Below are 15,871 nucleotides of genomic sequence, written 5' to 3'. Positions count from 1 at the left end.
TTTTCTCAAGAAGACCTGCAAATCATGTTAATGCTATATTTAAAATATATCCTGAATACATTTCTGACTTTCTCCATTTAGGTCGTGTCACACTGGTCTCCCTACAGGATAGATGCAGACATACTACAGAGCAATCAATCAGATTATTTGAACATGCAAATCAGGTGCTGTCAAAATTCTCCAGTGGCTTCCCATCGCTCCCCACTTTTATAAAACATTTTTGTCATATTTACTTTGCCTCTCTCTGAACCATTTGGAAATGAGTTGAAAATATCATGATACTTATCCCTAAATACTCCAGAATGCTTTCCTGACAATAGTGGCATTCTTTTTCATAGTCACAATACCATTATACTCAAGAAAATTACTGGTTCGATAATACATCTAACATCCAACCCACAATCAAATTTCCCCATTATCCTCCAAAGTCTTATAGCTGTTTTTTCCCACACCATAGATCAGAATTCAATTAAGGTACACACATTGCAGTAGTTGTGTTTCTTTAGTCTAATTTAGAACTATGTGGAAATGGCAACCCGCTCCAGTATTCTTTCTTGGGAAATCCCATGGACAGAGGAGCCCGGTGGGCTACAGTCCATGGCGTCACAGAGTTGTACATGACTTAGTGACTGAACAACGAGCAATGCTGTCTAATATAGTAGACTCTAGTCACATGTAACGACTGAGCTGAATGCTATTGATGTGATTGAGATGTGCTGTCAGTTAAAATACACACCAGTTTTGATTTTGTACAGAAAAAAAGTAAGATCTCAGTTTTTGTATTGATCACGTTGAAATAATATTTTAGATATATGAATTAATTAAATGATTAAAATTTCAGCTATTCATTTTAACCTTTTTAAAAATGACTGCAAGAAAACTTAAAATGCTTATATGACTTGCGTTTATTGCTTATGTGGTATTTCTGTTGGATATGTGGAACTAGAACAAATCACTCAACTTTTCTTTCATGGCATTGATTGTTTAAATAAAGAGTTGAGGTAATCTGATTTATAGAAAATGGGTCCCCAACTTCTGAGGTCTAATGCTTGATGATCTGAGGTGGAACTGATGTAATAATAATAGAAATAAAGTTCAGAATAAATCTAATGAGCTTGAACCATTGCAATCCTCCTTCTGCACCCTCCCCCATGTCCCCCAGTCTGTGGAAAAATCGTGTCTTCTATGAAACCTACCCCTGGTGCTAAAAAGGTTGGGAACAGCTGTTACAGAACCATCCTACATTCTGAATGATCACTTTCAGAATAAGCTTTATAGTATGTGAAGTATAAGGCCTCTCATTTTAGCTCCCCCCACTGTCCCTGTAGAAGGAATCTGCTACAGTTCTACCACTTGCTTTACACTGACTTTCTTGCTGTTTGGCAAACACATGAAACATATCTTTTGCAATTCCTGGGAATTCTCTTTCCTATATTTTTTTGCAAGACTGACTCCCTTACTTCATTCAGGTCTCTGCTCACATATCACATACTCAGAACTTCCTGACCATCCTTTCTAAATAACACTTTCCATGATTGTTTCTCCTTACCCTCCTTTGCCTTTCTTTTTTAAATTTCACCTTTATTGAAGTATAAAATTGTAGGATATTTAAAGTGTACATTGTGATTTGATATGTGTATGCATTACGAAAAGATGTCACCCTCTTCCCCACCCATCGAGTTAATTAATACACCATCACCTCACATATTTATTCTTCTTTTAGGGGGAGTGAGAACATTTAAGTTCTCTCAATAAGTTTCAACTATAAAATACAATGTTATTGACTACAGTTACCAGGTTTTACATTAGATCTTCAGACCTCATTTATCTTATAGTTGAAGTTTGTAACCATTTCCCTCCCCTCCTTTTTGGTCACACCATGTGGCTTGTGGGATCTTATTTCCCCAACCAGGTGTTGAACTCAGGTCTATGGCAGTGAAAGCACTGAACCTAACCACTGGACTGGCAAAGAATTCCCCTTGTAATCTTTTATAAATCTTTCTCTATTTCTCCATTCCCTAGCCCCTGTCAACCATTTTTCTACTCTTTTTTCTTTTTAATTCCACATATAAGTGATATCGTGAATATTTGTTTTTCTCTGGCACATTTCACTGAAGGTCCATCTATATTCTCACAAATGGCAGGATGTCATTCTTTCTCATGGCTGAGTAATATTCCATTATATATTCTACATCATATATACCACATCTTTATCCATTCATACCTGTTGATTGTCACTTAAGTTGTTTCCATATTGTGGCTATTGTGAATAACACTGCAATGAAAATGGGAGTGTAGATATCATTTTGAGTTCTGTTTTCATTCCTTTGGATATATACCCAGAAGTGGGATTCCTGGATCATATGGTACTTCTATTTTTAATTTTTTGAGGAACTCACTATACTTTTAAAAATAATGGTTTATACCAGTTTACATTGCTACTAGTAGTGTACAGGGTTCCCTTTTCTCTATATCCTTACTAACACATGTTATTTGTGTTGGCTTTTTAATAATAGCCATTCTGACAAGTATGAGGTGATACTTCATTGTGGTTTTAATTTGCATTCTCCTGATGACTAGTGATGTTGGGCATCTTTTCGTGTACCTTTGGCCGTTTGTATGTATTCTTTGGAAAAATATCTATTCAGGTACTCAGTCCATTTTAAAATTGGATAATTCCTTTTTTGCAATTGAGTGTATGAGTTCCTTATAGATTTCATATATTAACCTCTTAGTAGATATATGTTTTACACAGATTTTCTCCTATTTCATAGGTTGTCTTTACATTTTTTTTTTTTTTACTGTGCTTTTGGTGTCATATCCAAAAAACCATTTATTTCCTGTCATGTTTTCCTCTAGGAGTTTTATGGTCAGGTCATGAAATCTCAGTCTTTATTTAATCCTTTTCTGAGTAAGTTATTGTGAGAGGTGTAATACTTTGAGTTAAGTATCGTGAGAGGTCTAGTTTCATTCTTTTGCATGTGGGTATCAAGTTTTTCCAGCATCATTTATTGAAGAGACTGTCCTTTGGTCATCGCATGGTTTTGGCTCCTTTATTGTAAATTAAGTATCTGTATATGTATGAGCTTATTTCTAGGCTTTCTATTCTTGTTCCATTGATCTACATGTCTGTTTTTATTCCAATACCATACAGTTTTGATTACTGTGGCTTTGTAGTATAGTTTGATATCAGGAAGTGTTATGCCTTCTAGTTTGTTCTTTCAAAATTGGTTTGGCTATTTAGATTCTTTATGGTTCCACACAAACGTTGGATTGTTTCTTCTATTTCTGTGAAAAATGCCGTTGGAATTTTGATAGGGATTGTATTGAATCTCTAGATTACCTTGGGTGGTAGTATGGGTATTTTAACAAAATTAGTTTCTTGATCTATCCTTGAGAATATTCATGGGTGTTTGAGAAGAATATGTGTTCTGCTATTCTTGGATGGAATGTTTTGTAAATGTTGAGTCCATCTGGTTTAGTGCATAGTTTAAGTTCAATTAGCACACAGAGAGTTGAGGGTGAGGTTTGAGGTACTTTTAGATTTTTGTTTTCTTTTTGCTAATGGATTCAGAAAAGACTAAGTCCATCCCTGTCAATTGCTTCTGATATTCTTCCCATATGAGATTCTTAATGCACTTATATAAAAGAAATAATAGTCGAACAGAACTAATTACAATAGTTAATATTTATTGAGAACTTTAATTACAGACTATACTAAACACTGTGTGAAGTATTTTTCTTAATCTTCTGTGTGGCAACGAATAAAACTACTCAAAAGTGATCCTGAGATCTCACTCTAGGCTGCCTAGGAAAGGAGCTAGCTGGAACTGGGGTTTCCCCCTCTTCCTGGAGGGAAGGACTGCACTTAAACTCAGTTTTCCATTGGACCAGTGCCTTACACTCTCTAACAGGATAGGCTCCAACTTTCCAGGTATCCATGGTCTTCAGGTGCCAGGCAGCTGGCCTTCCTCAAACAGTTGGTGTCTAAACCCAGACTGCCTGGCAACCAAGTAGTCTTGATGTCTCACTAAGAAATGGAATTCAACTTTACCTTTTGAGAAGGTAGAGCAGTTGTGTCAGGACTAGAACAGCTTGACCCTGGTGCTGATTCTCCTCTCCCTGAGATAATGAGAGTGTGGAAGTACTTTGCCTTTTGTTCCTGACTCTTGGTTTCCTGTGTTTCCTCAATAAATCTTGTTCTTTGGTTCTCACTGTGTGATATTGCAGTATTTATCCTAATGCCTGTTGCACCACATTCTTGCAGCAAATTTATGAATTAGAGATGCTGGGGATATCGAGAGGATGTGGATAGAGTTTGCCATCTTCTCAGGAAAGAGTGTAATTAATTATAAAAGTGTGTGTGTGTGTTTGTGTGTGTCTGGAGAACTGGGTGTAGGTTGCAGGATTGGTTGATGAAGGAAAAATTGTCCGACCCTTTGAAGATGGGGATCCCAAATGAAGAAGAGAGCAAAGTGATCCCGGCCTCAAGAACCTCACGCCCAAGCAAATTCGGCCAGAGTTAATGGGCTGCAGATCCTCTTACGAAGATGGGTGAATTTCAAACTGGAAAATCTGGAAACAAAAATCTGCCACTAATGGAGACTGAAGGCTGGGCTCACTGGTACAGAATTGTTATGAAAAAGCAAAGGGGAGAGTCAGTTTCCTTATAAGAACCGCTGTGACCTCCTTGCTGCTGCTGCTGCTGCTAAGTCGCTTCAGTCGTGTCCGACTCTGTGCGACCCCATAGACGGCGGCCCACCAGGCTCCGCCATCCCTGGGATTCTCCAGGCAAGAATACTGGAGTGGGTTGCCATTTCCTTCTCCAGTGCATGAACAGGAAAAGTGAAAGTGAAGTCGCTCAGTCATGTCTGACTCTTAGCGACCCCGTGGACTACAGCCTACCAGGCTCCTCCGTCCATGGGATTTTCCAGGCAAGAGTACTGGAGTGGGGTGCCATTGCCTTCTCCGTGTGACCTCCTTAGCTCTGACTATAATGTCACTGCTTATATCTTGAAGGACCATTTTTCATAGCACCACCTTGTGGCAGTAAGCTGAAATGGCAGTAGTGAACTTAGCAGTCCTTTGCTGGTTGGGTAGGAGAAGGAAATGGCAACCCACTCCAGTACTCTTGCCGGGAAACTCCCATGGACGGAGGAGCCTGGTAGGCTGCAGTCCATGGGGTCGCTAAGGGTCGGACATGACTGAGAGACTTCACTTTCACTTTTCACTTTCATGCATTGGAGAAGGAAATGGCAACCCACTCCAGTGTTCTTGCCTGGAGAATCCCAGGGACGGGGGAGCCTGGTGGGCTACCGTCTATGGAATCGCACAGAGTCGGACACGACTGAAGTGACTTAGCAGCAGCAGCATGCGAACTGATGTAAACTCATTTTTGGAATTTCAGGTTTGGAGATCGTTCTGAGGGAAAGGCAGCGCAAAATGGAGACAACATCCCGTTAATATTGCATTGGGGGCTGATGAATACATTGCAAAATAATGACAATAAAGAAAAGCAATGGGCTATATTTAAGTTCATGAAATATTTCTTACCAGCAGGACAGCAAGGATGGAAACTTTTCTTTTGATATTTTGGTTGGCGCACAAGAACTTAAAACCCATCATTTTCATGTGGCTACTGTGAATGTGCACTTAAAATATTAGATAAACATACGTTAAAGTTATGTTATTCTTTGATGTTATTTCCTTTGATGATACTGCTGTATCTTAAAAAAATTATAAATTCTCTTGAATCCTCAACTCCGAAGAAAAATCTGTGTTTTTACAGACTAGTGGTAATAATTAGTGTCCTCTTCAAGAAGTATCTGCTGTTTCTGACAAATGTCAAATAGCTAATATTCTCTCTCACAAAGGAATTGTTTTTCCTAACAAAGGTTTGCCTTTGTTTAACAGAACTGAAAGTACAGGTGAGAAATAGCCTAATGTCAGTTTTTCCCACATATTTGATACTTCAGGTAGACGGCGGATTCGTTTGTGCTTGAAATTACATAGCAGTGGCACTGTAGATGTGAAGACTCTCATTTGCAGAGATGATTTTCAATCTCTGAAATGATCAACTTGTAGAGAAGTTTAATTTATTCTCCAGCATAGAGATCCCCAGATTTTGAATGTATTTGCCAGTAAAATAAAGTAAAAATGGAATTAAACATAAGATTACTAAATTTTTGTTTTGTCAAGTAAGAGCATCAAAACCTTCCCCCCAAATTACCATCTACTACTGTGAGTTGGTGATGGACAGGGAAGCCTGGTGAGCAGCAGTCCATGGGGTCGCAAAGAGTCAGACACGACTGAGTGAACTGAACTGACCACTATAATTCAAGAAAAGAAAGAACATTATAAAGCGAAAGTGCAAGCAAATAGTGTTAAATAAAGAATAGCCTTTTATATTAACTTCATTGTAAATGGTCAACTTGTAGTTGTTGTTTATTCGCTAAGTTGTGTTTGACTGTTTGTGACCCCATGGACTGTAGCCTGCCAGACTTTCTGTCCATGGGATTTCCGAGGCAAGAATACTGGAGTGGGTTGCCATTTCCTTCTCCACGGGATCTTCCCGACCCAGGGATCCAACTTGTGTCTCCTACATTGGCAGGCAGTTTCTTTACCACTGAGCCACCAGGGAAGCCCCAGCATAGTAGCCCTCTACTTTTTTAAAACTTGAGGCAGAAGGTGGAATGGGTGTTGGTGAGCTGTTAGTCTTCACCACCAAGTCTCCTCTGGCAAAATCAGGTGAATGAAAGAGTGTTATTTCTAATATAAGTGATATGTCTAGGAAGAAAAAAAATCAGTACAGTCTTATCTATAATAGATGCTTGTGAATAATATTTCCTGAATCTTTTGTACATTACTATACTTACCACATTTCATAATTATTTATTTATTTGTAGTCCCTGATTAATCTTGAAGCTTTTAAATGTATGAATTACATTTTATTTATGTATCTTTATTTATCTGTCTCCTTATCATTTATCTCTACTTCCTATTTATTTACAGAGTCAGTACCTAGTACAATTCTTGGTACATGGTGAACACCCAAGAAGTGCTCTTTGAATAAATGTATTGATTGATCTTCTGTTGGGAAAGGTCAATTTATTTCTTTAACTCTCTACACTCTGATTTTTCCATTTAATTCATGACTTTGCTGGCCATTTTTTTTAATCCACAATATTCTCTTTATTGCACTCTTTACATCTTTGTTTCTTAAAGTGTATATCAGAGGGTTAAGGCTGGGTGTGACAATTGTGTAAAAGAGAGTAAGGAACTTCCCCTCAACTTGTGAGGTACTAGTATGTGGCTTCATGTACATATAAATGATTGTTCCATAAAACAGAGATACTACTGTGAGGTGGGAACCACATGTATTAAGGATCTTTCGCCACCTTGCTGCTGACTTGATCTTCATGACAGCTTGAGTGATAACGCCATATGAGATGAGAATTAGTGACAGAGGTACCAGAAGAAATACTACTCCAAGAGCAAAGACAACAACTTCAATTACTTTTGAATAAACACAAGCCATCTTGATCAATGCTGGCATCTCACAGAAAAAATTATCCACCTCCCGATGCCCACATCTTGGCAACTTCAAAGTCAAAGAGCAAAGAATTAAGGCACTGCCAAGACCGCCTAACCAGGCAATCAACACCATCTTCTGGCAAAGCTCAGGGTGCATTATTACTGTGTAGTGAAGAGGTTGACAGACAGCAGCATAGCGGTCATAAGCCATCACAGCCAAGAGGAGGCATTCTGTGGCTCCCAAGTCAAGGGCTAAGAAGAATTGGAGCACACACCCTCCATATGTAATAGACTTTTTTGGACCCCATAGATTTACCAGCATCTGGGGGATAATGCTAGTTGTGTAACAGAGGTCCAAAAAAGACAAATTGGATAAGAAGAAATACATGGGCGTATGGAGCTGGGTGTCTAGGTAAGATACAAGAATGATAGTTGTGTTTCCTACCAGTGTTATAATATAGAAGATGAAGACAACCACAGAGATGATGTGTTCCAATTGGGGTTGATCAGAAAAGCCCAGAAGGATGAAGTCTGTTCTGGAACTTCCATTGCTGGTTTCCATTGCTCCTGATGAAAGGGTGGGAGGCTATATCATGGTAAGAAAAAATAGTGTCAGCCTTAGGTAGAACTAAAAACCTCTGAAGTTTGTCATGAATATCCAAAGGTCACTTATTTGCATGCTTTCTCCCATTTTGGAACACCTCTTAACATATCTGCTGTGTTCATCTCCCTAAATCTCTACATATTTAATCATATCAAGCGTAATTTTATTTTATTTTTTATTTTTGCCATGCCACGTGGCTCCCAGGATCTTAGTTCCTTAACCAAGGATCGAGCCTAGAACCCCAACAGTTAAAACGTGGATCCTATCCACTGGGCCGTCGGAGAATTCCCCAGAATGCTTCTAAAAATAATTTTTTGACCACAGAGTCACACAAATATTTTTCTTACAAAGCTGTTAAGCTTAAGGTAAAAGTTAAATGACATTTTCCTCAGAGTAAGCTCTACCATTTGCTAACAATCACTTTCCATATTCACTTCCAAATGTCTATATCTCAACCTTTATAATCATCATAATAATTATCATCACAAACAGCATCTTCCTCCTCTTTTTCTTGCTTTTTAACATTACACTGTTGTTCTTGTATTAATTTTGATGTTCTTTACTATCCTGCCCTTTTTATGTACAATGTGTTTTTGGTGCCAGGAAAAAAATCCTTTTTATTAACCTTTATTTACATGTACAGATGCTATAGATTTCTTTGAACACCTTTATGAATCTGATTACACCATCTCAGCAGTCTTTTTGATTTGTTGCAGAGTTAAAAGTTGAATTCCAGAAGGCTTTGGTCCCCACATACACATGGTAGCAATCTGTGTTAGCGCCTATTTACCTGTCCCTTCAGCAAAATTAACAAGGCAGTTAATTCAAACAAAAAGTTTATTAAACAATCAATGAGTTGTTTTTCCCCATGGAATTTACCAATTACATGAGTTTATCCTCTGGTTGCTTTGGAACTCTGTAGGTAAAACTATCACCTAATTTCAACTCTAAAAGAATACAGATAAGGGATACAGTTATATCAGTCTTACTATGTCTGGATACGGTATCATATCATTAAACAGATGGAATGTCTAATTACTGAGTTAGTTTATGAATTTTTTAATGTATATACTCTCTGACCGTGAACTTCAGACCTAAATGTATACCTTACATTTATAGTGTCTTTGGGTCAAGGAATAATAACCTATTTGTTACAGTTATAGTAAGATAAGGTAAAGATAAATTACCTATAGTATATCATTGTTATAAGCATTTTAGTTAGAGCATTATACATTATAATCATGATGAAAGAACTGTTATTATTAAGTAGTATGAAATAGAGGTGTAATTTTTCTCAATATAAAATGGAAATTTAATTTAATTATGAGTGTCCAGTTTCTATGGAGTAGATGTCAGACTAAGTTAAGCATATTGCTCAAGAGCACAAGTTCTTGACTCAGAGTGCTTGGGATCAAATTCCAGCTTCACCACTCGGAAGCAATGTGACCTTGGGCAATTTATTTAACCTGTCTGTATGCTAGGTTCTTTATGTGTTATGTGAAGGGAGATTGTGAAGGTTAATATTTGTGAAGACAATTGGAAGTGAATCCTTCTGTGGAAGGATTTCCAATGAAAGGCAGTAAGCCTTCGTTCACGTTTACTTCTAAAAATGAAAAACTATATTCACCTACTCCCAAATCATTGTTACTCTATCTATCCCTTATTTACTTTGTTTTTCATGCTGGTGATTCACCATGTGGTCTACAACTAAACTGGAATGCTTAAATATTTTTTTGGCATGATTTTTTAGGTGCACAATCATACTTATGTACACAAAATTACTTTCAAATACAGTGTACAGATTGAACTGATAAGCTTCAGAAGGAGGAGAGGACTTGGTTTCCAAAATGACTTGCTTACAGAATGCTGCTGCTGCTGCTGCTGCTAAGTCGCTTCAGTCGTGTCTGACTCTTTGCGACCCCATAGACGGCAGCCCACCAGGCTCTGCCGTCCCTGGGATTCTCCAGGCAAGAATACTGGAGTGGGTTGCCATTTCCTTCTCCAGTGCATGAAAGGGAAAAGTGAAAGTGAAGTCGCTCAGTCGTGTCTGACTCTTAGCTACCCCACGGACTGTAGCCTACCAGGCTCCTCCGTCCATGGGATTTTCCAGGCAAGAGTACTGGAGTGGGGTGCCATTGCCTTCTCCGTTACAGAATGCACTTGGCTTTTTTTGACCACTTCAGGTTGGGATAGTGTTGGGAATTAAAAGGCCACAGAATTTTAGAGTTGAAATGAATCTCGGGCACCATGAATCCAGCCTTCTATCCTGCACAGGAAATCCTTCCACAGGAGGATTCACTTCCATTCCTATTTTCATAAATTCAGTTAACAGGAAAGTCATTAGTACATGAAGCAACCTCTTTCCTTTAATCAGTGTCTCTTACTTCTTATTGTTGAGCTCAAAGATGCCTCTGTAACATCCAGGCACTGGCTCTTTTTCTTTTTTCTGGAAATAAATACAGAATAAATCAATTTGACGTGGCTTTATAAAGGTGGTTTTATTATAAAATAAAACATATATACAGAAAGAAAAATAAAAGCTTGGTGAGCTAAGGTGAATATTTTTGTAACTGACACCCAGGTCAAGAAACAGAATGCTGCCAGCCACCCCGGGAGCTTCTCTTTGTGCCTCATTCCAATCATAACCCTTCTCTGTCCTTGAAAGTATCCACTATCCTGGTGTTTATAGTAACCGCCTCCTTGTATTTTACTAGTTTAATTACTCAAATGTGCATCTGTAGACACTATTGTTTAATTTGGTTCATTAAGAATTTTTATATGTCTTTTAAGTCTCTTTTAATATTAGAATCTATTGTTAAATATACACTTATATTTATGTTCCCAGACCAAGTGCATTGATCACTGAATGATCTTTAATTACGATGCTCTTCTGGTTGCTATCCATTGGATGCACCATGGTTTATCAAATGCCTCAGAATAGTGAGTTTAGAAGTAAACACAGTGCACCAGGTGTGCGACAGTGTTGAAGAGAATAGTGACAGTCTATGATTTTCACAATGTTTCTAAAATATGTTAGCCAGTTTTAGCAGGTGGAAAACATTACAGTCTTAATTTAAGCTTTGGATTATATAAGGCCCCTTGTTAGAAGTGCTGTCAAGATAGGAGTTATACTTTATGTAATTTAATCTTGTGAACCCAAATATAAGACTTCATTTTATGCATTTTAATATTTTGGTTTAAGCCTTGAAGTCTCAAAATTTAGATATCATTTTAAATTTGAAAGTCAATGTGATATAAAAAATAGACTTAGAACATGAGTTGAAGAAATAGATGTTAAAAAGAGGCATGCTATATTTTAATTAAAACTCACTTTCATTTTTCATAGTATGAACTTCAGTTTCTAATAATGTAGCATAACTTTACATTTTACTTTCTTCAGTGAAATGTAAGACAAATGAACCAGACATATTTAAATATAACTTGAGTGTACACAATGATATGGAGATAAAACTAGATACATAAAATTTCATAGTTGTCTAAAATTTTATTAAAAAAAGATATTAAATGGATCTTTTATAACTGTAAAGTAAGATGTACATTGCTGTAAACATACAAAGCCAAAGCAGAAAAATACAATATAAAAGTAGTTAAGACCCCTGACTCAGTCAGACCATCAGTGATGGTATTAGAACACCCTTCAGTTACTTTCTCACTGTGTGAACTGAAGCAAACTAATTATCTTCTTTAAGCCAAAGTTTCCTCATCTGTAAAACAGTTGTTCTAGAGCACCTGCTTCATAGAATGGTTTGTGAGGATAATTAAATGATATATTACATGTAAACTGTTTAGTAAGATGTTCAGCATAGAGAGCATTTACTAAGTTAAAATATTCACTAACTGCTCTTGTTGAAATTTAATATAATCTTCATTCCTGAGAGAGAATTAGTATATTAGGGTTTATTTTTATCTCACATATCTGTCATATATTTGCTTTCATGTTAGATTGAGATCTAACATCTGTGCTACCTAGGATCTGTTTTCTACCCCATGTCTTCTGTTGGATATAGCAGGGCATACTTACCAGAAGAAAAAATATTAGAACGTAATTATACTTTCACGAGGGTAGAATTCACAGTTGTCATGCTCTTATGTAGTCCAGATGTACTCCTGTGCACACTAGGATGATCCTTCATTTCAATGATAATTCAGAAAAATTGTTTGGCAAGTCACTGAGTCTATGAAATATTGGAATAGCCACCAGTTTCTTATACTATTAATAACATGACAATCACATTCATATTTAAATTCGACAGCTGAACTGAGATTAAATAGAGGTCTCCATCTAATGTGGATTGGAGAAAATCTAGATGCAGGACTGGTTGAAGAGTTGAAGAATTAGGTTTTGTTAAATGTATTTTTGATAGTATGTTTGTAGTCTTTTAGTGTATACTCTTGTTAAATGCATTTGTAGATCGATTTTTGCCTAATTAAACAAAGAGAGTGCTATGTTGGTCTATGTGTACTACAAGAATTGTAATGATGTAGCAGGGAAATATTTATGTGCAATTTTAAAGGCTACTATGTGGATGTGATTTAGACCTTGGGGACTGGTGCCCCACAGAGGTGATTAACAAATCTTTGACTATGGTCAGAATCTTATCCAAACAACAATTTTACAAAAATTTCCCTTAAGACATGGGCATCTATCTTTTCATTTCTATTTAGATTTCTTCTATGGAAATTAATTTTAGAGGTAAATTTATGTATTAATTTACTATTGAATATTATAAATATAATGTAAACCATATTTATTAAAATAACACATTTAATTGAAATTTGGTTTATTCAACAGATAAGATATCAGTGTAGTTGGAGAAATACAGGCAATTATTGTGTCCATAGGAAATAAAATATTTGATTAAAAAGTCATGGAATAATTAAAATTCTAGGTTCATGAGCCATATAATCATTGTTTCATTTTCAATAAATTAAAGATAATACTGTGAATACATTTCAGCCTGCCATTCTGTTCAAGAGCTGAAAATTTACTAATAGCTTAGAGCTGCCTATATGGCTTCACATTGTCCAGTCTGTTTGCCTGCCTGACTCCCAGGGGAATCATGGTCTTGAATTTTGTTTTCATCACATACTTACATTAGGATATAATTTATACACTGACACACTCCCCTACATATGTGCACAATGTCTAAATAGCCTGAATTTTTTCTATGTGCAACTTTGCAGAATTTGTCTATTAGTTCTTAGAGCTTTTTTATTAGGTCTTTAGGATTTTCTATATCAAAGATCATGTCATCTGCAGAGATAGTTTTACTTCTCACTTTCTGATTTGGATGCTTTTCATTTCTTTTCCTTTTCTAGGACTTCCCAACTATATTGAATGGAAGTGGCAAGAGTGGTCATCATTGTCTTGCTCTTGATATTAGAGAAAAAGCTTACAACCTTGTACTACTGAGTATGGTGTTTGCTCTGGGCTTGTCATATATGATTCAATGTCTTTACTAGTAATTGGTCTGTTAGGTTTTCTACCAATATTTCTTTCTAATTCAATCTTGGTAGGTTGTATGTTTTTAGAAATTAACCGTTTCTTCTAAGTAGTCCAATTTATTGGTATAGTCTTTTTTGATCCTATCTATTTTGTGTGATAGCAGTTGTAATGTCTTTTTCATAATTTTATTTATTTTTGTCCTTTTTTTGCTGATGGAGCCTGCAATGCATTTAGTAGGAACTGCATCTTTTTGTTGCCCTCCAAGAGCCCTAGCTGCTGCTTTTTCAGGCTCTTCCTTCCTCACGGTCACCACCCGCCACGAGTCTTGCAGCACATCTCAGCATACTGAATATGGTAAGAAAGAAGTCGGTTTGTTTGTCAGTTTCTTTGTTGCACAGCTAGGGAAGCTGGTTGCTCACTCAGGTACTTTCACGTTCTCCCAGTGGAGAAATCACTGGCTAAGGAAGTCTCCTTTGGCACTGAGCTGTGACACCTTGGAGGAGAGGTGGTAGGTAGTAAAGTAGAACTGTTCTTCTTAACCTCATCAGTGTGTCCATCTTGTATTTGTCTCTGCTCCAGTGATGTGCTGGTACTTCTCATTGGACTCCCCGAGTTTCACAAAGGCAGTGTTGTCTGTTGGTGATTGCACAGATCATCCTGAATATGCCGGAACCTTAGACTATGGCTTGCTTTTCTAATTCCTTAGTGGTGTCTTTGGAAGAGACAAAGCTTTAATTTTAAGAAATTCAACACATGAATCTTTCTTTTATGATTAGTCTTTACCTACTCTAAACTTATGAAGATATTTCTCTATATTTTATTCTAGAAGCTTTATAATTTTAGCTTTTGTTTTTGGTCAGTGATTCATTTCAAGTTAAAGTTTTCTGTATGGTGTGAGGTAAAAGTTGAACTTCAGTATTTTCCATAGAATATCCAGTAATTTCAACACCATTCATTGAAAAATTATCTTTTTCTTATTAAAGTTTGTCACCTTTGCAAAAAGTCAGTTGACCCTACACCTCAGTTTCTGAGCTCTCTATTGACCTATTTGTCTATGCTTAGGCCAGTACTGCACTGTCCTGATTGCTGCAGTTTTATAGTAAATCTAGGAATCAGGTGATGTCATTCCTCCAGTTTTGTTCTTCTAAGAAGATTTGGGGATAATGTAGGTTTTTGCATTTCTATGTCAGTTTTACAATCAGCTGGTGAATTTCTTTAAAAAAATTGGTTGATTTATTGGTTTCCTATTGCTGCTGTTACAACCTACCAAAAACTTAGTGGCTTTAAATAACACAAATTTATTATCTTACATTTTTGGAGATTGGAAGTCCAAAATGGATATCTCTGAGAAAATCACAAGGTGTTGGTAGGGTTGCGTTATTTTCTGGAGGATCTAGGAAGAATTCATTTTCTTGCATTTTCCAGTTTCTAGGGGCTGCCATGGTCATTGGCGTATGGATTCCTTCCCTCTTCAAGCTAGGAATGGCCAGTCTAGCCTTTCTCACATTGATCACTCTGACATTAACTCTTCTGCATGCTTTTTCCTTCATTTAAGGATGCTTGTGGTTGTATTGGGTCCATCCATATAATTCAGAACACTCTCCCTATTTTAAGATTTCTGATTAGCAGCCTTAATTCCATCTGAAACTGTAACTCTTTCTTACTGCATCACATAATATATTCACAAGTTCAAAGGGATAGAATGAGGACCTCTCTGGGGGAGCCATTATTCTGCCTACTTAGTTGGAGATGTTTTGAATCTGGAGATCAGTTTGGGGAAAATTGACATTATAACAATATTATGTCTTCCAATCCATGAACATGGTCTAGCTCCATATTTATTTAGGCCTTCTTTGAGTTCTCTTAGTGATGTTTAGTAGTTTTCAAAGTAGAGGTCTTGTACATCATTCATTTAAATTTATTCTATTTAAAATGCTATTGTAACTGCTATTATTTTACACTTTCAATTTTCAATTGTTTATTGCTCATATAGAAATACAATTCGGTTTAAATTTTCACCTTGCATTGAGCCACCATTCAACTTCACTTATTAATTCTTGTTACAGTCTCTACTACAGTTTTAAATTGAATTTGTATTTCTCTTGTTCCTGAATTTGGAGGAAAATATTATTTCATTATTAAACATAGTGTTAGTTTAAGCTTTTTTTTGTAAATCGTCTTTACTAAATTAATTAAGCACACTGAAACAGAGAATCTGGCTAATACTTCCATCCAATCTGCGTCTTGACAACCATTAATCTAGAGAT

At 36.6% G+C, this 15,871-nt stretch overlaps 2 protein-coding genes across 9 annotated transcripts in view; one reads left to right on the top strand and one right to left on the bottom strand.

Annotated features, from left to right (window-relative positions):
• LOC145518454 (olfactory receptor 2G3-like) overlaps nucleotides 1–15,871 on the top strand; it is a 181,865-nt gene that overhangs the window by 7,671 nt on the left and 158,323 nt on the right. For 2 of the 8 annotated variants that reach the window (XR_014062910.1, XR_014062908.1), the window contains exon 4: nucleotides 82–840. The exons of 5 other annotated variants lie outside the window; for them this stretch is intronic. The gene's annotated coding sequence lies outside the window, so the exon portion shown is untranslated. Of the gene's footprint in view, nucleotides 1–81; nucleotides 841–5,407; nucleotides 5,479–15,871 lie in introns of those variants that run through there. One more of the 8 variants, XR_014062913.1, reaches the window with a different exon arrangement.
• On the bottom strand, nucleotides 5,843–11,291 carry LOC145518452 (putative olfactory receptor 2W6). Its single transcript, XM_081523074.1, has one exon. It carries the CDS (start codon nucleotides 8,093–8,095, stop codon nucleotides 7,124–7,126), a length of 972 nt encoding a protein of 323 aa, XP_081379200.1. The 5' UTR covers nucleotides 8,096–11,291; the 3' UTR covers nucleotides 5,843–7,123.

The sequence above is a fragment of the Giraffa tippelskirchi genome, chromosome 8, assembly GCF_054371585.1.
Source record: "Giraffa tippelskirchi isolate mGirTip1 chromosome 8, T2T-mGirTip1v1.2.pri, whole genome shotgun sequence".
Lineage (NCBI taxonomy): Eukaryota > Metazoa > Chordata > Mammalia > Artiodactyla > Giraffidae > Giraffa > Giraffa tippelskirchi.
The sequence above is the reverse complement of the archived record's forward strand: the minus strand, read 5'-3'. Positions and strand labels throughout refer to the sequence as shown.